Here is a 22,514-nt window from a genome sequence, read left to right as displayed (position 1 = left end):
CCCACACAGAGGCGGGAGACATTGCTGCCTAACGGGAGCCCCAGACAGGCAGGCCAGGCTGAGGAAGTGCTCTTCATTCTGAGCCTTACAGTGCACCTCCCTTGCAGCACTGCCCTCCCGCTCAGCTCCCTCCAATAGGAAATGTCTCAATCTGGATTTTGTGTGTTATTAATGACCTGCTTTAAGCGGGCTATGAGTCTACCAATAGAGTTAAGATTCTGTTACTTTCCTTTAAAAATGCAGGTTTATAACTTTGAGAAAAATTACGGAAAAACTAAAAACAAGAAAGGGACAATAAGGTTGAAGAACTCGGGAAATAGGGTCTTACAGAAAAGCAGGTTTAGCGTCTTCCTGTGGCTCTCTTCCCCCACGGTCCGGTCTTCACACCTAACTTTATAGTCTTCCTAAGCCAACCCAATCACCGATTCCCTTGTTTAAAAGTTTTTATGGTGCTGGGCGTCATAGCCTTGTGAAGTCAATTAACTTTGGAGCAATACCCCCAAGTCTTCCTTACTTAAAACTTCAAGTTCCAAGCCCCGGAGGGACAGGGTCTGCAGGAGGGTCTGCAGGATCCAGCCCTTCTCTCTGAGCATTCCCCATATCTGCCTTCCTTCAAACAGTCCCTTGCTGTTTGCTTTCTTCCACCCAGGTACTCCAGGAAAGCTCCCTCCTCCGAGAGGCAGTTCAAAGATCACCTTTCCTTTGAAGAAACTTCCTGAGCTTGTTTCCTCTCTGTCTGCGCTGTCTCTGCAGCCGTTGCCTATGTTGTATTGTAACAGATTTACACTGTCTCTTTATTCCTGAGCCAGTGCAATTCTTGACACCCAGTGGGTGCCCTGGCAGTGTTGCCACGTACGGAAGCCCTCGGGTTAAGGCTAACTTCCTTCTCCTTCAGCACTCTAAGAGCACTCAGAAAGGGAAAAAGAAATGACTAAACAGAGTTCAAATGGAGCACAGCAGCCATCTTTCTCAGGGCGCCCCCAGCTGCTGGCTAAGAAAACAATCAAGTGAGTAGGCCCCAGCATCTCTGTGGAGGGCAGTTACTTCGCTTAGCCACAACAGCCACGGTCAGCTCAACAATATGTGGAGCCCAGGGAAATATGGAAACATGGGACCTCTGTATTAATGCTAAAGTGATACCCTCACCCCCAACACACACACACACACACACACACACACACAACTATGCTGGGGTCCCGTCTACCTGCACAGGCAACCCATCCCAGGAGCCAACGCCGATGAGTGTTCTTGAGCTGGACTTACAACATTAAGAAGTGGAGCTGAGGAAGGCTGGGAGAAATGGATCAATTGTTTTAGAAGCAGCTTCAAACATCGAAACTGTTTAAAAGTGAGCCTTAGGCTAGGGGTCTAGAGCGTGGTGGTAGATCACAACATAGCACATGAGGCCTTGGGTTCTAGTGCACAGGATTGCACCGCACAAAGTATTTCGTCTTCTCACACCACACCTTACACTAGATGACCACAGATATTTGTCTGTTTTCATCTATAACTGCAGGCTACATCACATTAGAGAAAATGCAACCTAGTCCTTAACAGCCCCTAAGAACAGCGAGGACCCACCCCACACCCTTAGTCCTGAACTAACAAGCTAGGATTTAATTATTTCCACTAAAACCCAAACTGTTTGGATAGAGAAACCGGCTGAGCCTTCACTTCGTCATTATTACATCATTGCCACTGTTTTTTTTAAAGACCCCGCATTGTAAGTTTTCCACACACCCACATTCAATCTCTCAAAAGTGTGCTTTTATAATAATCCTACTAAGTTAGAAATTACACCTAACCCCACATAAAGTTGGCTTATCAAAGATAGTTGTGATGAAGTGTGGCTGATGAAGAACAGGAAGAAAGATGTACAAGTCTTTAAAACAACTCAACGTTTTTACCTGCACCACCGCAAGTTCTCCAGCAGGGGGCCGCAGGAGAGGAGTGCCACACCTAAGGTCCCCCAGCAGGCTGTGGCTGCTTCTGCACCTGGCGACCCATCTCTTGCTGCCCTTCCAAGTGAACATCTGCTTTTAGATCAACCCTCTGCTTGGGATAGTAGCCATGGGACCAAATTCCACTGGTGACTGCAACAGGAGAATATGCAGTAGGAAGTGGAGCTGCTGCAGCCGGGCCCAGATCAGTGTCTCGTGAGGGTTTCATCTCTTGGTCCCCTGTGCTCCAGAAAACACCAGAAACGGGGGCAGCCTAGTTCATGAATCACAGTCATTTCCCTAGCCCATGTCTCTACAACATAAAATGTTATCATCCAACATCAACAGAGTAGATTGGATTAGGTCACTTCTGAAACTCACGGTTCAGCTGCTCCACCTGTAAAGACGACTATGCCGTATCTCATAGGTCCTCTTAAAAACCAAAGGAAAGCGCACACTGAGGAGACCGGCAGCATGGATTCCCCAAAGTTCACGTCCCTTTTTGTTGTTTGGGCTCCTGTGTTGGTGAGCGGGCGGACTACAGCTGCAGACGAAGCAGCTCCTCAGAAACTCTTGTCAGAGAGAGCAGCATTCACCGCCAACAGAGTGTGAAACAGCAGCAAAGTCTAATTTGTTCAGGTGTGACTGCAGGGAGCCCTGCACCTGCTGCTTGTGGCTCAGCTTCTCTCGCCTCAGAACACAGACACGCATGCATGCGCACGTGCGCGCATGCACACACATACACGCACAGTCACTGATCTCCAAGTGCTTTACAACTCAAAAGAAATACACACACCAGAACAAAACCAACTGTACAGGAATAGAAGAGCGAGCGCCAAGTGTACCTTGCAGGATACACACCACACCAATGTGCCAGGCTCACATGGTGGGAAGTAGACTCTGCACAGATTGGTACAGTACAGAAGTGACCAGGGGCAGGCTGGAGAGGAGGGTGGGCAGAAGGGACCACACAATCTTGTGGCTAGTCAAAAGACAGGATGTGTAGGTGCAATGGTATTTTACCCCAGGAAGATCTGGGGGCAGGGCTTAAAACTTATTTAAATAACAAAAGATATAACTTGGCCTTCCTAATTGATCTACACCATTTTGCTGGCTCTCATCCAGGACCCTAGCAAGACCAGTTCTTGCTCTCGTGGGGAAGGTCAGCTGTGAGGTCAGCGCTGCTCTTCTGCTCTGACTGGATTTCCTAGGAACACTCGTTGACAGCAAGGTGTGCTCCTTCCTCTTTTCCCATCCCTACGGGGCTAACTCCAATACGAGGATCTGATCACAGGGCAACCAATGTATCAGACCTGACACCAAAGGAACAGGAATCCAAAGGCACGACAAAGCGGTTCAGTTTTGTAAGAAACAATATATTTATTTTCTGACACCACAGCTCTGGCAAGTGGTTTTGTACCAAATTTAATGAAGATTACACAGAACGTTTCACGCATGGGAACAGGGAGGAAGGGGAAGGAACACAAAATTCAAAACAAAAACAAAATCCTGGATAGCTTTTAGCATTGGTTCCATTCCCACATTAATAAAATTCACTTGGGAATTCCTAAGAAAAGCAGAACAAGAAACAAGGTGGCAAGGAAGAGCACAGCCGGGAAGGGAGGGGCCAGAGGGCAGGGGAGGCAGAGGCCAGGCCTCCCTAGAGTGTCCTCCAGAGAACCCGGGTATTGCAGCTGCCAAGGGGAAGTGGAGAGAGGGGGAAGCTGAGGGTCACCAGTGGGGTCACAGGGAAGGAAACACACTTAACCAAGGAACTGGAGGAAGAGAGGAAGGGAGAGAACCGTGAGGTGGGTTTGTACACCGGGAGAGACAGGCTGCGCTGGAGCGCAGGGGGCTGGAAAACAAATGTCCCAAGTGTCAGTATTTTTAAAAAGAAAATTTCCCCCCTCCCCCCACCCCTGCTGAACTTAGCTCCTTTTTTTGTGCTTTTCATTAATACTCTGCTCTGAGGTCGTAGTTTGGTTTTTCTATACACTGGAGTTGAAAGAAAATAGTCCAAGGTCTGAAGATGGATTCTCCATCTAAAGTAAACAACCCAGCACTCCTGTTCTCCTCCTGCCCCAAAGACTAAAGTCTCTGCTAAAATCCCTTTTACAATATAGTACAGTACACACACACACACGCACGCACGCACACACGCACGCACACACACAAAATAAAGCCCAAATCAAAAGTCAAAACAGAAAAGAATCCTGGGAGAAGCCAGTCCAAAGGACGTAAACACGCAAGAATGGTGCAACACATGACTGATGGCGACTCTCAAAGCACGGTTACGATTCCCCAAAGGAGGTGCCATCACGGGATCCCCAAGTCCACAAAAATAATTTTTAAAAAATAAATCTTAAAAAAAACACACCTGTTGGTTAAATGAATATTTTGTTTTCCGGTAAATCCATACATTCTTGGTTCCCTCTTCCCCCAAAGCAGCCCCGGGTCGCTCTTTTCCTACTGCGTGACCACCAGTGAGGACTCCTGGAACTCCGGCAGGGCAGCTCACAGGACCTGGAATCTCCTCGACAAGGACGGGCACATCCAAGTGTAGCAGCTTAGAACATCATGTTTCCTGGGTTGCCAGGTCCTTGGCTAAATCCACCCATGCCTACATCAGCAGCCATGCCCCGGGGCCTCATCTGCGGCGGGATCATGATGTTCTGTTGGGGTCCCATCATGCCCTGCATGGACATCATCACGCCTGGAGAGCCCACAGGCCCTGGGTGGGTATAGAGCCCAGCAGGCCCCCGATCCTTGCCAGGAATCATGCCCACAGCAGCAGCTGGATTGGTCATCAGGGTGGCTTGGCCGGGCATTGTGGATTGTGCTGGTGACATCATCCGGTGATGAGGTCCCATCATGCCTTGCTGGAGAAAGGCTGGTGGTCTCATTGGGTTGTGGCCTGGCATGGATGGAGATGAACCAAGAGGAATGTCTGGAGTTCCTACTGGCCCCGGGCCTCCCATGCCAGGTAATGCTAGTCCCATTCTAGGGGCTTGATCGCTCATCATCCCCTGCATGTGAGAAAACCCAGGTCCAGGACCCTGTGGCTGTTTGCGGCCTGGGACTTCCCCTCGAGGGAAGTACTGCAGTGTCTGGCTGGGCTTCTCTGAAGGGATAATGCGGGAGAGATCGAACTCAGGTATTCCGGTGGCTCCAGGTCGGATTACCTCCTGCAGATCTGGGTCTGTAAACACGGAAGGCATGCTGTTCCCCAGGACAGTGAAGGAGTCAGGAGCCCCTGGGCCTCCAGGCTTGCAAAGTGCTGCATCTGCTGTACTTTGGGGCAGGTTGCTGGGGCGACCAAGCGGGCCTTCTCCTGGGAATCCTATTCCTCCTGGGAAGTTGCCTTGTCCCCCAGCGGGGCCATTGTGAGGGAATGGAACCTGCTGAGGAGGAGACTGTACTGGAGGGAAGCCCTGGGGGAAGCCCATGCGTCCTTGAGGTACCATTGGAGGCTCCTGGGACCCATGTCCCATGATAGGATTGTGTGACATCAAGCCAGGCCCCATTGGGACCCCATGAGGAGGTATGCTGGGTCCCATGGCATTAGGAGAGGGCATCTGATTGGAGTGAGAGAGTGGCTGGGTCATTCCCATCGGGCTGAGGGTTGGCATCGGAACCACAGGGTTTGGACCTGAAATTCGAGGATTCTGTGTATTAATGCCCATTCCTAGAAAAATAAAGATATCAAAGGAATCAACTCAACTAAAAGCAACTCACAAAAATTCTAACAAATCACATTAACAAAAAAATTATTATGTGATATGTTCATTGTGCTGGGAAAATCCATAATCCCTGTCACCAAAAGTTGTAACACACTTGGAGGCACACAGACCAGCAACACTGGGAAACAGACAACACAGGATCGAGCCTTTTAACTGTACGACTAAAGACAGCACAGAAGACATTCTTTCTGAAAAGGTCTAAGTCAACTTTCAAATGAGCCTGGTCTTCTTCATTGGAGACAGCTCATACAGGAGAAAACAATTGTCTGGGGGTGGGGAGGCTCACGTGCAGCCTGCTCTGGAGACAGGATCCATCAGTCTAGTCTCTAAGTTCAAGTAGCACAAATATCAGGAAGGAAACCAAGCAGGTCTTTTTCTCAATCAGAATTTAGCATTATTCTGTATTGCCATAAAGAGGGCATTAAAGCCCCAGGCTATAAACCATTAAAGAAACAGTGACTTATGGCCAAGGAACACTGCAGCTGACTCGGGGATATGTAAGTATTTGTTCTCTAGGAATTATAACCAATAACGCTGCTGCTTGTGACGTCACAGAGCATGTCCTAACCCGGTCAGTTAGGATCACTGATGAACAGACAGCGTGCCTAACAATCAGGATGAAATTGGAACCAGATACCCATGGCTGAGAAGCCACAGTTCCCTGCTGACCATCACCATTCCAGGTCATTCCCTGGCAGGAGTGAGCACAGGAGGAAAGCGTACAGGACGTGAGGCAGGACCTGGGTTCTGAAGCTGCCCACCCAGAAGAGCAGCCCGGAAACTCAGAAATAAAAGACAGTGCAGTCAGTATGTTAAAAAGAGGCTCTTCAGTACTGCTTTAGGAGAGCCCAACCCAAAACGCACCCCCACACAAGATCAGATCACCACTACCGAACAGACCACACGGGCCGCTTTCCTTCTCACCAGCTCAGAACCACGCTGGCCCAGCGTCATCTGGGCAAGGCACTTCAGTTTACAGAAATTCAGAGTGCATTCTTCAATTTATTCAACTTCCATCTATGTAGGTGTTTACAAAGCTGCTGCCTTACCCAGGACCAGTTCCGCCCTGTCTTACCTGGCATATTATTCATTGACGGCAAGTTGGGCGAACGAGCTGGAGGGGAGTCGTCATCAGAGCTGGCCACAGTCTTGATGGCATCGTGGTATAACGGGGTAGAACTGGGCATCGCAAACTTGGACATTCGCGACATCATAATTGAGAGTGGGTTCTGGGAAAGGGTTGGCTCTGGAGGCATGGTGTAAGGTGTGCTAGAAGGAAGACTTCCTGGGATGTTCACAGAGGCAGGCTGGCTGGCTGTAGGAGGTGGGGGGCCACCTAACAGAACAAAGCAAAAGTAGGTATGGGATTAGATGCTTCCTGAACGGTGCTGGGTGCTGGGTCTATGGCCCAGAGAGGCTGAGAACAAGACAGGTGAACAGGGCAGGGATCTCAGTCTTCCAGTCAGGCTCTGTGCAGAGGGACACCACAGTGTGACGTAGAGGTGACGGATCAGCAGATGTGAAGACAAACACATCAGGAATGTGCTAGAAATATTAGTTAAGCTTGGGGAGAACACAGCTTACAGACAACGCTCAACGATTGGTGTGAAACAAGCGGATCTCTTTCCCTGCCAATCGTGACTCAGGTACTTACAAGCCAAGGAGAGAGGCTTGTACTCTACCCTCGGGTGCTAACCCCATCTCTCTGCACAAACTCCTGCTTAATTTCCACGACAAACACGTCTGAGGTGGCTGGCTGCTCCACCCCACTGCGCTAGTGAACTGCTACCCCACAGAGAGATGTTTTAGCTCTGCTAGGGTAAATCGCCTGCCTCATTCTGATTCTAGTGTTTCAAGTGGAGATGGCACTAACCTAGTAGTTAACACCCCAGGGCTACTTCACTGACCACCTCGGTCCCATTCGGGAAAATATCATCAGCCAGAGTCTCTCCTAGGAAGAAAACACTGTAGCAACAGCAGCCGATGTGTGACGACAGCAGTCTACCAAGGAGGATCCTCCTAGGTCTTAGCGCAGGCCCCTCACCCTGGTTGGGCTTATATTCATTCTTTTGACTGGACAGTAACCCCTGAAATGAGTGGTTCCAGTATTTTAGGAAGCCACATTTAACCACTGCTGACATTCTATTTCGCCATTATGTATTCATGCGCAAATGTAAATTATTCAGGGAACTAACTACCCTTTCTGCCAGGAATTACTGACCATCATACACCTTGCAACAAATTTTGACAATACCATCAAGACATGAGTTTTCTTAAAATACAAATTCTAGCAACCTTCAGCTACAAGGGTGAGGATGTGAGCACACTCACCTGACTCTACACTTCCCAGCATGGCTGGGGAGGCCATGGTGAGGGGCGCTTTGTGGTTTGGAGGGATCCCAGGACTCTGGAGGGGAGGTTTGGGAGAGGAGGTCCATCCAGGCGATGGGGCAGGAAGTGATGGAGACTTGAGGTGAACAGGCGAAGCAGCAGCAGACCCCAAGACAGGAGGGGACTTAATGGAAGCAGCAGCAGCTGGGCCTGCCAGCATGCCTGCCAGCTGTGATGGAGTCTGAGGGGACTTGAGGTTCCCCGAGGGCGAGCCCAGCATCGGAGACTGGACTTGGTGCATTGTAGGAGACTTCAGGGGGTTAATGCCTGGGGAATGCACCTGGCTGCCTGCCACAGATATATCCAAAGGCTTCCGCCCCAGGCCACGCTGAACTGGAGGAGCTGTGTTGAGGCTAGTGGGGTTACTGGAAGGGTTGAGAGGTAGTGGTGGCATATGACTGAGCCGGCTGTTAGTCCTTTGGTCGGGCCCAATTGGTTCTCTGAGATTCCGCAAGCCACTGTTGCTGCCTGGACCCTGAGACATGGGAAGGAACGGCCTGGGACCCACACCATACTCCTGCTGAGGGTGCTCACCAAATGGCAGGGGCACCATTTTCTGCTGGGCAGGCAACATGTCTGAGCTACCAGGGCGTAATTTCATCATATCCTCAGGGCCTGCCCCAGCCTCTCTCATCTTCTGAGGTATCATCTGAGAGCTGGATCCCATGTTGACGTTTAGACTGACATCCCCTTTCATTCCCCCAGGAACCATCCCGAACTCAAGCTCCCGACCAGGGCCTATCTGTGGAGGCATTCCTTTGGGAAAGTCACCCCTGGATGGGCTCAGAGGACCCTCAACTGGTACTCGAGGGAAAATGGGGTTACTTCCCGGCTCCATGTGGCGCTGGGAGCCTGGGATCATCCTATTCATTTCCACGCCGGGCCTGACGCCCTCCATGCTCATCCCTGGGGGGAGAGCCAGCTGCTTCTCCGCCAGCTGCTGTTGAAACATCTCTTCAGACAAGCCTTGGGGGTTTGGGAACCGCTCTCCTCGGCCAGGACCACTGAAGACACCCTGGGCAGGAGGAAAACTTCGACCGTCTGGGATTTTTGGCACATCGTCTGGCCAACTGACTCCAGTAAGACCTGGTCTGGATGCCGGGTTGGGCACATTCGGTCCCTCCATCTCAGAATTTATCATTCCTGCAAACCCAGGAAGGCGCATCTGGCTCCCTGGCATGTTGGGGTGGGGAGCCATGCCCCTTGGGGGTAGAGAATGTGAAATGTTGATCCCATCAGGAAATGGCTCTGCCCCAGGTGCCCAGCCTTCACTTGGGGCCATCTGGTATGGAGGGGGAGGCCCTCGGACCACTCCTCGGGGCCCATGCTGATGGACCATCATGTCCTGGAGTGAGCACTGCTGGACAACCACCTGCTCCTGCTTCCTCCTCTTCTCTTCATAAAACTCCTGCTGCAGCTTCAGCCACGCTATCTGCTCAGGAGTCATATGGTCCAGGTGGTCGGGTCCGATGGGCCCAGGCTGGGAGTTCACAGAGGGTGGGACCATTTCATCCGGAGAAAAGGGCACATCTCTGTGTCCCTGAGGGACAAATGGAGCTCCCACATCTGTCCGGGGCCCAGGTCCCTTACCTAGGCTTTGGGATTGAGACATCATGGCCTGTATTGGCCCTTCTGGTTTTTTCTGAGGTCCATCTAAAACCCCAGTGTTTGGCTGGGGACCCCCTGTTTGTCCTGCTGTGAACTCTTTCTCATCGGGGAAGAGCATGCGCTGGATATCTCTCAGAGTCTGTAAGGAGCGTTCCCGGTGTTCCAGCTGCTCCTGAGACAGGCCGTCAGGGTTCTCGCCTAGCGTAGGGGGCTCGCCACTGGACACTGGTGGAGGTGGGGGGGCTTTGGGATCTGCTGAAGAGCTATTGCTCCCCTGGGAGACAGGGGTCACTGCTCGATTGTTGGGTGTCGAGTTTGGCCCAGTACCATCTGGGGGCAGTGGAGTGGAGCTGGCAGGACTGCCCACAGAAGGAATCAGTTTATTTTCTACCCCGGGACTGTCCCGGTCCAGGGGACGCGGGGCTGCAGCAGGCTTGGGTGCTGGTGCCTGAATGGGCGGGGTTGGCTGCAGTCTGGCACTCTGCGAAGAGTTCTGGTCCTGGGTGGTGGGAGCTGGCGGCGGCTGTGGCAGAGGTTTTGGATCATTCCGAAGGGTGGGTATCTGTGTGTTCTGAAGACAAATAAGATGCTTTGTATTACATAATGGTGAACTGAGCAGAAGGGCAATTAAAGAAATAAGATATAAAAGTTGTGTCCCAGTAACATAAATCCATACTGATACTGCCTTTCATGGATAACCAACTTTTGGACATGAAGCACATTTATTTTTTTAAACCTGATACTGAATAGCAGCACCCTCTTTCTCTTCCCGAAAATTAGGTTTCAACAACTTCATGCATGTGCTAGGCTCTGAGCATCTATTTTGAGGTGTCTGCAATGCTTCTGACTTAGGGAAAGATTCGTTTTTTGGTATATGGGTGGTTATACCCAACACCTTTTCCTTTTTCCCTGGTCATTCAGACTTCTCACTATCAATCCAAAGGTCTGATATTTCTAACTGAAAGACAAACTAAAAGTCACTTGTGGTTTTGCAGTCGGGAAGGCTGCTCCATGCCAAGGCTCCTCTGTAGAGTGACCACCAGCTTACTCCACTGTAGAGTGACCACTAGCTTACTTCCTCCTTGAGTCTCCATGGACCTGCTGTCTCTGGTTTCTGCTTTTAGTTTGTGATCACTGATTCCATATTTGATAAGAGTTTGTATCTTGGCGTAGTAAGACAATCTGCAGGCAGGAAGTGTCTGTAGAGAAACCTGAGACTATCTAGCACATAGTGTCTCTGGATCTGTTTTTTCCAATCAACAAAGCTGTTCCATTTAACAGGCTGATGACTGCTTATCATTAAGGACCGCTGCTACACTACATCCAGACAAACGCGAGCTCACCGACAACATGGACACTGTGTTTGGAAGATGCCTTTTTGCTCTCAGTTGGACTGTTTGCCTGTGTAAATGTATACTTGAATCTTCATGTATATCTATACATATGAACAGTTTATGTTTCAAACATAAATGTATATTTACAAGTGTCTATGGTGTGTTTATTTGTGATATGAATGTGTATGTCTCTGAATGATCAAAAGCGTATTCCATGTCTGTAGAGGACACCTTTGCTTAGTTGCTATTTCAGGTTTGGTATTGCTGCCTGTTTTGACGAGTTTGCTACAGGTGGGCACTGATGTCATAAAGAAGTGGAGAGGAGACCACTGAGTCTTTACCAATCCCCTCCTCAACTCCTGTTCCACTGTCATTTTAGTCCCAGATAAAGTGGAGCAGACAGCTGTATTAGGAACTGTCATTAAGACAACTGCATGACAACATGCCCCGTGCACTCCAGGACCAGGGGTTTGTACCTGTCCTCCGCCACTGAGTAGTAGAGGGGCTGGGGAGTGTGAAGCACCTTGTCCGGCCTTAGGAAAGCCCAAGTGCTGCTGGACCCTGGAGATGGAGCCCTCTTTGATAAATAAACTAGAAAAGAAGCCACCTATTTTATCTTGAATTACAACTGATTGCTTATTGTCATTCAACTTTTTTTCTTGTCTAAGACTCATCTCAGGATTGGACTTTATGCTCTTTGAAAGCAGAAACTGTGTCTAGGACTTTAAATCTGATCCCAGGATCTGGTACAGTGCCTCTTCACAACAAATGGTTTTGATTCCACATGGAAATCTGTATGGTTACAAAAAACACTACATACTTTTTCTCTAGTGTAGTTTATACTGGGTACTTAAGATCTAGGTAAGGAACAGACTCAACTATAATTTTGAAAATATCAAGATATTAAAAAGCACTTGGCTCACTGGTTAAGAGTACTTGTTGTTCTTGGAAAGAACCTGGGCTTGATTCCCAGCATCCACATGGAGGTTCTCCATCCACCTCCTCGGGTACCAGGCAGGTATGTGGCACACAGATATACATGCAGGCAAAACACTCAAACACACAAAATAATAAAATAAATTTTTTAAAAAAAGCACTCAACAGGTCTCGATCTGAAACAAATAAGAATCACCTGGAGAGTCACCAGACTCCAATTATGGTGGCATTAGGCTGAGCTGTCACTTCCGACCATGTGATAAGATATGCCTAAGATCCTACAGTTAAATACCCAGGATGCTGCTTGTGCCAGCAATTTAATTTATCCCCTTCTCAGGCATTGCAGAACCTTGATGCCATTATTCCAGTTCTAAACAACATACCAGGGGGGCTGTGCTTCTCTCTGTCTTGCTGTTGGAGATGTTCTGGATATGGAAAGAGACAATCGTTTCGACCTGGCCCTTCAGTACAGCTTCTGCAGCCCTGCAAAGACAGAGACAATGCACTAGCACTTGCTTCTGTTTTGTGAGTTGCGGTTCTACATGTGCCCACCCTGGACGGGGCTTCCAAGGTTCTGGATGGGGTATACAGAACCACTAGGAATGGTGAATGAGGAGACATCAAAGGGAACACACTTCATTATTTAAGCTTATCATTTCTCATCAAATGTCTGAAGTCAGAAGATGACTACAAGCCAATTCCTGCAGAGGCATTGAAAAGCAGCAAAAACAACACACTGAAGATCTTCAATTCAATCCAATCCAGTTAGGCGTTTTACAGAAAACCCTCATTCAAACAGCAGCTAGGAAAGGCGAACATGGAATTCCACACATCTAGAGATAGCAGAACTGTGAAGATCCACCCTGTGCCTTGTGAGAGGAGGGTGAAGTGTAGGTATTCCTGATAAGTAAACACTTCACTGCTTCATCCAACCACCTGAAACACACACGGCAAACTGTGCACAGTAGTTACTTTTGGTGAATTTAGAGATTGTTCTCCTTATATTTTCTCATTATTCTAGTATAGACATGTAGTGTTTGTGGTATTTTTTTTTTTAAAAAAAAAGAACATACAAATCACAGAAAAGTGCATACTGTGCACTCAACCCGTGTTTCGCATCTCCTCACACTCTCTCTCCCCCAACACAGCCAATGAAGCACCGTCCGCAGCTACCCCAGCCCAGTGCAGAAGAACGAGAGCTCTGGTTCCACAACACACAAGGTGTGCTCTACACTAAGACACAGCCACCGACTTACTTATTTGCCATCTCAGTAGAAAACACATACACCACTTTGGCTGGAGTCTTCTGAGCAGGTATGGGTTCTGGGGCAGTAGTTTGGCCATGAGGAGTGGAAGACCTGGGGGCTGTAGCAGTTGATGGGGTCATGGAGTGTGGTGTGTGCTGGGAGTCCTGGGACTTGATGTGGTCTGCAGAATTACATTCTAAAAGAATGAAAGACTCGCTGTCATAGAGAGAACAAACTGCCTGCCCCAGCCTTCCCACCAGTAATTACAGAATCACACACAAATCCAGCTTGAAAACTTCAAGAACAAGTTCCTTGCTAAGCGGAAACATCTCTTCTACTCATATATCTCCAATACTTTTTCCCCTAAATGATTCACTCTATAGCAATCCTCCCATCCTCTCTTCTGTTTGTAGTGCACATATTAACACGTTAGCACATGTCTGTAGTACATATGTTAGCATGTCTATAGTGCACATATTAGCATGTCTGTAGTGTGCACGTAAGCACATGTCTATAGTGCACATATTAGCATGTCTATAGTGCACATATTAGCATGTCTGTAGTGTGCACGTAAGCACATGTCTATAGTGCACATATTAGCATGTCTATAGTGCACATATTAGCATGTCTATAGTGCACATATTAGCATGTCTATAGTGCACATATTAGCATGTCTGTAGTGTGCATGTAAGCACATGTCTATAGTGCACATATTAGCATGTCTATAGTGCACATATTAGCATGTCTGTAGTGTGCACGTAAGCACATGTCTATAGTGCACATATTAGCATGTCTATAGTGCACATATTAGCATGTCTATAGTGCACATATTAGCATGTCTATAGTGCACATATTAGCATGTCTGTAGTGTGCATGTAAGCACTTGTCTATAGTGCACATATTAGCATGTCTGTAGTGTGCACGTAAGCACTTGTCTATAGTGCACATATTAGCATGTCTAGAGCACATGTTAGCATGTCTGTGCTGCACATGTGAGCACTGTCTGTAGTACACATGTTAGCACATGTTTGTAGTACATATATTAGCACATCTGTGGTATACATATATGTCTATAGTGCCCATATTAACATATGTCTGTGGTATACATATTAGCATGTCTGTGGTACACATATTGGCATGTCTGTAGTACACATATTAGCACATGTCTACATCGCCCATATTAGTATAAGTTTACAGTACACATACATGTCTACAGTACACATATTAGCATGTTTATAGTGTACATATTAGCATATGTCTGCAGTACATATATATGTCTACATTGCACATATTGGCATGCTTATAGTGTATATATTAACATGTCTGTAGTAAACATTAACACATATCTGTAGTGTACATATTAGCATATGTCTATAATACAAATATTAGCATACCTGTAGTATACATATTAGCACATGTCTATAGTGCACATATCAGCATGTCTTTAGCACACATATTAGCACATGTCTATAGTGCACATGTTAGCATGTCTGTGGTACACGTTAGTATGCCTGAAGTGCACGTTATCATATGTCTGTAGTATACATATTAGTGTATGTCTGTAGTGCACATATTAGCATGCCTGTCCCTCCTCCCTGGCAACCTTCCAGAAACTTCTTAGACATGACAGGATGCCACTGTTAATCGAACTCATAGCCCCTTCTAGTATTCTGGCATTGATCATACTTTGTACTGGTGGTCTAATGATTGGTTTCTAGGTGCACCCAAACTCTTGAAGATGACAACTATTTGTCTTGCTGACTGTACCCCCAAAGAGAGTGCTGGGGTTTGTAACAGGATTCCCAGGAACACTTCAGGAAGGGGAAGAAGGAAGGGAAGAAGGCAGGGAGTAATTACTCAGCTTTTCCCTTTGACTTTGGGCTGGGGAAATCTCACTTTCACTTGTTAAATTGTAACTTCACATTCTGGCCTACTCCTAAGATCTTTTTTTTTTAAAGTTTTCCTGTAGGAAGAAAAAAGCCTTAAATCCCACACCAATACCGTTTCCTGGCTCATTACACTGTAGTGCCTGCCAAACCTCTACCACATCTGGTAGCCACCTCATCCATGCCACACTGAAATCAGCTGTGACAGCTCTGGACTAGTGCCAGGGCCATTAAGGCTTCCCCTTGTGTCTAGGAGTCTGGCAAAGTGGCAACCAGCAAGCACAAAACCCAAGTCGTGGAGGATTTCTCCAAGAGGAGGGAATGCCAGGGAACCTGCTCCAGCCTGGGCTACAGGCTGAACGGTAGCTACTGGTTTGACCGAAGGACAACAGTGCACAGGCCAGAAATATGCTCCTGAACATAGCCTAGGCCGGTAAAACATCTGCTCAAACCACATGCACATCCAAGAGCAAGAGCTCCTTAACAAGGGGTTCTAGCCTCTCTTTTAATGAGGAGAAAAATGAAAAGCAATGGTCTCTCCTGAACTGCAACAGTTCCTGAATCTGCCAACTCTCCCACTTTAGTGACAGCAGCCTCTGGCCTCTAGTAAATGTCAGAAGCCTTCCCCAGGGAACACCAACTTCCCTCTGAGTCTCAAAGAGCTTATAGACATACCTTTAATGTCAGAGTCATCGTTTGGAGTCCCAGGATCTCTCTGATCAAAGGAGTCGGCGGAAATACTTCGCTCCCTTTTCCCCTTGCCCTTGGCACCATTTCCAGCCCCATTCTTCAGCCCCATGCTCCCACCTGGGCCAGGGAGTGCTTTAGGGGTATGGCCCCCACTCTTGGAGTCACAGGGGGATGGCTGGGATTGGCTGGCTGAGCCCCCCGGTTTACCCTGATTGGAGAATTTGGAATCCAGCTGGGGGTTTCCAGATGGGGACATCACTGTAGGGGGACGGACCATCACCTCCTGTTTTGACTTAGGGCTACTAAAAGAAACAAATAACAGAGAGAGATCAGATACCAGATATGGTCAGTACAAATTAGTGTTTCTATAATGACTTTAGGAGACCCTGCATGCGGAATAACCCACCCCACACCGCACCTCGCCCACATGCTGGTCCCTGCCACCCTGGCCCCCATCTTGGAGCTATCAACAGAGAGGAGGATCAAACAGAATGGCCTCCAGAGCCCAGGAACACTAGAGTCACATGGGGACCTATCTCTAGGGTTTCTGTCAATAAAGGACAACCGTTTCTATGTACATAGGAAAGTGACTCTCACACTAAGACTAGCTCAGAGTAAACAAACAGACATCGTTAAGATCAAAATACTACCACCCCCAGGCTGATGACAGGAACAGCTGTAATGAAAGCCTAGAACAAGCAAGCAGGCCCAAGGGCAGAAAGAAAACCCACTAGTGCCGTCAAGTTAGGGAAATCCTCCAGCACCCTTCCCAGCAGCAGCACAGCACCAAAGCAGGGCAAGCCCACCCCCAGGAAAGACATTCTTTACAGTCTGAGTACTGAGAAACACAGCAAAGGCTCCAGGCGGTGTTTTAGCTCTAGGACCTCATCATTCTATGCCTCAGTTTCCGCAGATGGTACTGGTTGGTCTTTAAGGTCCTTCTGTTTGTGCTTTGCAAGGGGTGGGGAAAGGGGGAAGGTGGGAGGCATGGGAATGGTGGCTGAGAGAATAACCCAGAAAAATTGTAGCATCAGGTTTGGCTACCAGCTGTTACTATTCCATTGTTTCCTCTTTCTTTCCCACTTAGGACTATTCTGCGTCTAACTCTACACATTGACCCACCAGTGTGTGTGGTATACACGTGCCGTCCCTGAGGGGTGGCAGTGAGGCCCGAGCCCTTACCTCTGTGTGTTTCCTGACGGAGAGCTCCTCACTTTAGGGTTACTGGAATGCATTGATTGAAATCCTGAGCTTTCGGTCACTAACTGGGATGGGCTCACCGAGTTCCTCTCGGGCTGTAGCAGAAGCAGCTGCTGGGGGCAGAGGCAGTTGCCCACTGCTTGTTTGGTACGTCCCTTAGTGCTGGCTGCCAGCTCGCCTTTTTCCTCTTTGTTTTTCTCTGTTGTGGAAGTGGGTCCTTCCCCCTTGAAGTTCCAGCATTCTCTGAGCGTGTGCCTCCTGCTGCCGAAGGAAAATCTCGCATCTCCAGGGCCCACTACAGAAAAAGGACATAAAGAAGGTAAGAATGAAAACAAAGATAGAAAACACCTTCCAGGGCTGGAGAGATGGCTCAGTGGTTAAGAGCATTGTCTGCTCTTCCAAAGGTTCTGAGTTCAATTCCCAGCAACCACATGGTGGCTCACAACCATCTGTAATGAGGTCTGGCGCCCTCTTCTGGCCTTCAGGCATACACACAGACAGAATATTGTATACATAATAAATAAATAAATATTAAAAAGAAAAAGAAAACACCTTCCAACAGGATCAGCACAACAAGAGACATCTAGGCCATGCTTCAGCTCCCAAGGGATAAAGGGGAAGGGTGAGAGCCATGTCATAGCCACTGGCTCTGGCAATTGAGCAACTGAAGAAAACTAAGGATTTCTGATGAGCACATAGGCCTCCCTTCAAGCAGTCTCTGTGAAGGAGAGAAAAGCATTTCATTTTTAGCCATTTCTTCTGCCTTGTGTTTATTTCTGAATACAAAAGTCTCAATGGGTTTGGGTTGTCTCCCTCCAAAGTATGCTGTGAAATAATGCCTTCATACCAGAGGGTACTGATCTCTGGTGTTTGGGCTGTGGTGGCAAACAATCGCAGAGACATATAACAAGCCCACCCCAATTTCAAACCATGCAGCAAATTATAGATGCGTTTACTCTGTGGGCTTGAGGGTGATGGGGCACCAAAGGAGACACTTCTGAAAACAAACATTAAGCTAATACCAATTCAATCAGTTCTGTCCCCGATTTCCACGATTCTTCTATTAAATTATGCAGATTTTGTGCCTGTGTTCTCACCTTAATGACAGGGACATGGGAAGCATGGCAATGAGCCACAGTTTTGAAGGTAAAAGAGTATCTTTGAAGGCTAAGGTATTTTTTGAGCTAATTTGCAAGGCTAATTTGAAGCATAAAGGTCAATAAATATTCCCAAACCTAGCTATGGAACAAACGAAAAAGTTCTTTATTTAGGGAAGCCCAGACAGTGGGCTAGGGAACCATGGTATATACTCTCCATCACGGGTCCCTCCCAGGAGGTTCCACAAGCGTCTTCCTGGAACCACCACCACCTGCTCGTCCCTCTCCTCCACCTGCTGCTCTCTGGCTGACCATGTATGGGGCTGAAGGAAGGGAATGTCTGGTGAAGGATCAGTGGCTACAAAATTAAAAGGAGCTAGAAACAGCTCGTGTGTTAAAGCTCACACGTATTTTGAGAGTCTCAAAGTCTTGACTAAAACCAGGAGGCTCCTTAGTTATGGTTAAATCGTGGTGGTATGGTAACTGGTATGATAACTGTCAGTGCAAAATTCCTTCAACTAGGCATTTCCACTAGTCCCTATTTAACCTGGGCCAGGAAGGGAATTAGGGAAGTTTTGAGTACACAGAACAACATCTTTTCCTGTTTTAGTAAAGGAGGCAGGAAGGAGAACTAGAAAAAGATATTCTGGAGAGATCTAAGTTAGCTCCAGAAGCAGAACTCTATAGAACACACTGAGCGTGATTACATTTAAGGTCTCATTTCTATCCCCTAATACCTTCGGTCTGTTTCCTTTTACAGTTTAAACTATAGGATGGGTTTGGTTGTCAAATGTGACAAGTCAAGATCAGAAACCACTTTTTACATTCTTTTTCAAAACCAGTAATCATCGGTAAAGCAGACACAGCAAATGAATCCCGGGCAGACAAGGCCAGAGTGTTACCTCCGCCAAGGAAAGCCATTATCAGCTGTATAATCTGCGTGTAACTCGGGCACTTTCCGTCGGCACCACAGTCTAGTGCTTGGTCACTGGCACTGAGCAATCCTTTGTGTCATTTCCTCCCTGCGAAGACTGTGCTCTTTGAAGACAAGAACCTGATTGTATGTTCTCTGGTCTCTCTAGACTACTCAGCATGATGTACTAAGGGTACAGCTGGGTCCTCCATGACTTATCAGCTTCTCAGAAAACAAAAACACCCGGCGTTTGTGCTGCACTCTTCTTCCCAAGAAATGCAAAATACATCACAAATATCAAACTGGCTCATTTGTCTGCCAGGCATTTATGACGAGCTGGAAGCATAGATTGTTTCTAATAATGATGCCATGAACATAAAATATTCTTATTTTCAAAGTACTTTCACATACAATTTCTTATTCTCACAATTTCCCTGACCTTGATCGGCAGGTATTTCCCACCTGAATGAAGCCGAGTGCACAGGCAGGAATGGCTTTTCTAGCCAATCAGCGCTCTCAGACCCCGGCTCTCTTCCTAACCCAGTTTCCTCAGCCTTAGTTTGTGGATGGACAGACAGAACAGAGGTTAAAAGGAACATGAAAGAACAAAAGCTGAGAATGAAGTCCAGGCGTCTAATTCCTATCCTGAGAGAGGTGCTCAAAGGTGACATCAGGCCTAGCTCTAGCTGCCTCTGAGAGTAAGAACAACTGAGCAAAGCCCACAGAGGTCTCACGACAGCCATGAAGAATACAAGTCTCCAACAGTGAAGGTCTGGAAAACATCGTACACAGAACCCCCTCAGAGGACTTCCTTCTGAGGGAAGACGCCTCACTCCTCAGGTCTACTTCCATGCTTCTCCCTTCTCTTCAGAAATCTGAAAGTTTTCCCTAGGACCTAGGTGTCATTCTAAGCACTTCATACATGAATCAGCTCATTCACAGCAACCTGACAAGACAACTATTACTTCCCTGTCTTAATAATGAAAACTGCTGTTCACTCTGCTAGTGGTAGAGCTGTGTCTGGGAGGTGGGCATTCTTCACAGTGCAGTGCCGTGTATGGGCAAGGGGAGCCACTCGACAGTCAGCTCCTTCTGCCAGGGAACCACTTCATATTTTCTCCATATGCTCTACCTACCCACCATTTTCCTTCCTTCCTCTCTAACCCTAATTTGTGGGTTACTGGATTTTTGTTGTTGTCTTGTTTTGCCTTAAGACAGTGACATACTCTGTCACTCTGGTTGGCCTGGAACCTGCACACCCCACGGCCTGAGTGCTGTGATTCCTGTCAGTGGTTCCTGCCCCCACGGCCTGAGTGCTGTGATTCCTGTCTGTGGGCATGGCTAATACTTAATGGGAAGAAGACATCTTACCAAGTGGGATATCCTCACACTAAACATGCAAGACTCCTTCCCACACTACCCATCTCTTTTTTGCTTCATTATAATCAAAACAAACAACAAAACCCAGTCATTTTTCGGCAAAGCTCAGTCCACCAACAGGGGTCTGGCTCATGCCTAGGGTCACTCTGCCTGCTGAGGATTCATACTCTGTTCTCTGGCCATACCGTCCACTTCCCATGTCCAACAGGTCTTGCCAGTTAGCACTCAGGCCCGCTGTAGTACATCCTTCTGGCACCAAAGTAAGTGCCAATGAGAGGGGAAAAAGAGAAGTTACTCTCTTCTCCTTCAGCGAGCTCCTGCTATGCCAACAGCTCCATGGATCTGACTTGTATGTACTCTGCAAGCCTGTAAGCACAGCTGCTACCGACACCTCCCTGGATGGTCAAAACCGACAGGACTGAACATGAAGATTCGCCTTAGTTTGGTCTTCTGCCTAAAACTACTTCCCTTCCAGTTTTCCTCATCTTAAACCAGCCACCTACATGAAATCTTCCATCACAGTTTCAAGGCAGTTTGGGTCCCCCAGAATCCTCTCCATACTTCCTATCACCTGGGAAACACTCGTCTCTCCCACTGGACTCCATAAGCTCCATGAAGGTAGGCACCAAGACTAACATTACCCGTTCTTCTACTCCTAGCTTCTACGGAGCCCAGAGTATTAGGTATTTGTTCAAAAACTATTCAAGAAAACGAAATGAGTATGTCCAGGAGGTATCTTCATAGCAGGATATTCTTTGTTTTTGGATTTCTAAGAGAGGGGTATTGAGTTCCAGTCTGAACTCAGAGAGATCCACCTGCCTCTGCCTCTGTCTCCTCAGTGCTGGGTTTATTTAATGTGTGAGCCACTACACCGGTCTTCACTGCACAATTCTTAATAATAGCTAAGATACAGAACCTATCTAAGTATCTATCAATGGCTGAATAGATTTAAAAACTACAAATTCTTCCCCCCCCCCGGGGGGGGCTATTTGCCCTTAAAAAACATGGTAATCCTGTCATTTATAACATAGTTGAATTTAGGGGACATTAAATAAAATAAGCCAGGACCAGAAAGGCAAATACCATATAACTTCACACATATTTAACGAGATGAACTCAGAAGTAGGCAAGAGAATGGCAGTTGCCAGAGGTGAAGAGTAGGGGGGGCAGAGCTGAAAGACAGAAGAAAAAATATCAATCATGAAAGAAAGTTAAAGGTTTCTGCAAAGATCATGTTCCTAAGCCAGGAACAGGTTTTCGTGCGACCAGCCAAGTGTACTCACCAGAACCCCAAGGGTCACGACACTGCAGAGTTCATCATGGGGTGGGGAGTCGGGAGCCCCTTCCTCAAAGGTGACCCTCACCTAGAAGAGAATAAAGTGGGTGAGAGTTCCTAAAAACATCTGTGAACGTCAGCAATATCGATGTGACAATCGTGGAGTAACAGGAGAAAAACAGCCTTTCTATTTACTCTGGGATTTTAAAGAGGAGGGCACCAGAATCAGTTTCCAACTGTTCAGGATGTATATAAAACTTGCAGATATTTCAAGGCCCTTGGGGTTCTCTTTTCTTCCCAACTACACATTTTGTTTCCAGAGGCTAAGGAGATACTGAGTACAGATAAAAATAAACTTTTCTTCTTTGAAATTTCTAGGCACTTATGAAAAAAAAAAAAAGAAAGCTCACATTTTTGGCTTCTACCACTTCTAACTGGTCTAGAGACTGAAGGTTAACTGTGAAGGTTCAAAGAGACAAACGCCAAGGGCGCTTCCGAGTTTACAACCTGAGGGCCACTCACAGCTACTCCCTCTGCACAACCGCAACTCTATGTGGCAAAGGCTGCCAAGAAAATGTATTTCCACACTTTAGGAGGAGCTCAGGAGTGAACAAACTCACCTACTGTGTGCAAAGTGATGTGGTGAACTAAGGCAAGCTGGGACCGGAATGACTTCCAACATTAGTCTCTGCAGAGTAGCATGATAACACTTTGCTAAAAATCTACAGTTTTCACTTATTTGTTTATTAAGTATGTGTGTGCATGCACGCACATGTGTGCTATGGTGCGTGTGTGGAGGTCCAGGGAAAATTTGTAGGAGTCGGTTCTCTCCTCCCACCACATGGGTCTGGTCTTGAAGGCTCAACTCAAATTGTC

General features: G+C 47.5%; 2 protein-coding genes across 4 annotated transcripts; both read right to left on the bottom strand.

The window, feature by feature from the left end:
* Positions 1–3,295: 3,295 nt before the first annotated feature.
* Bcl9 (BCL9 transcription coactivator) lies at positions 3,296–17,078 on the bottom strand. Of its 3 annotated transcripts, none has more exons than XM_075981829.1 (7): positions 16,955–17,078; positions 15,758–16,074; positions 13,206–13,392; positions 12,333–12,432; positions 8,012–10,250; positions 6,756–7,016; positions 3,296–5,625 (listed from the first exon to the last, which is right to left on the bottom strand). In XM_075981829.1, the coding sequence occupies exons 1-7, from the start codon at positions 17,005–17,007 to the stop codon at positions 4,508–4,510; spliced, it is 4,275 nt and encodes a 1,424-aa protein (XP_075837944.1). In that variant the 5' UTR covers positions 17,008–17,078; the 3' UTR covers positions 3,296–4,507. The 3 variants fall into 3 exon arrangements, with proteins under 3 accessions (XP_075837944.1, XP_075837945.1, XP_075837946.1); XM_075981830.1 differs by having other exon boundaries at positions 3,296–5,589; XM_075981831.1 differs by having other exon boundaries at positions 15,980–16,074.
* LOC142855145 (uncharacterized) lies at positions 17,049–17,255 on the bottom strand. Its single transcript, XM_075981833.1, has one exon. It carries the CDS (start codon positions 17,253–17,255, stop codon positions 17,049–17,051), a length of 207 nt encoding a protein of 68 aa, XP_075837948.1.
* Between the last annotated feature and the right edge of the window lie 5,259 nt (positions 17,256–22,514).

Source organism: Microtus pennsylvanicus, chromosome 7 (assembly GCF_037038515.1).
Source record: "Microtus pennsylvanicus isolate mMicPen1 chromosome 7, mMicPen1.hap1, whole genome shotgun sequence".
NCBI lineage: Eukaryota > Metazoa > Chordata > Mammalia > Rodentia > Cricetidae > Microtus > Microtus pennsylvanicus.
Note: the sequence above shows the minus strand (reverse complement) of the source record. Positions and strands in the feature narration are given on the sequence as shown.

Bases quoted from the DNA above. Each gene is read 5' to 3' on its own strand.
- LOC142855145 (XM_075981833.1), bottom strand. From the start codon at position 17,255: ATGCGAGATTTTCCTTCGGCAGCAGGAGGCACACGCTCAGAGAATGCT.
- Bcl9 (XM_075981829.1), bottom strand. From the start codon at position 17,007: ATGCATTCCAGTAACCCTAAAGTGAGGAGCTCTCCGTCAGGAAACACA. The intron at 13,393-15,757 runs GTATGTCTATAA...TCATTCTTTTAG, and splicing joins CGATGACTCTGACATTAAAG to AATGTAATTCTGCAGACCAC. The intron at 7,017-8,011 runs GTGAGTGTGCTC...TTGTTCTGTTAG, and splicing joins GCTGGGAAGTGTAGAGTCAG to GTGGCCCCCCACCTCCTACA.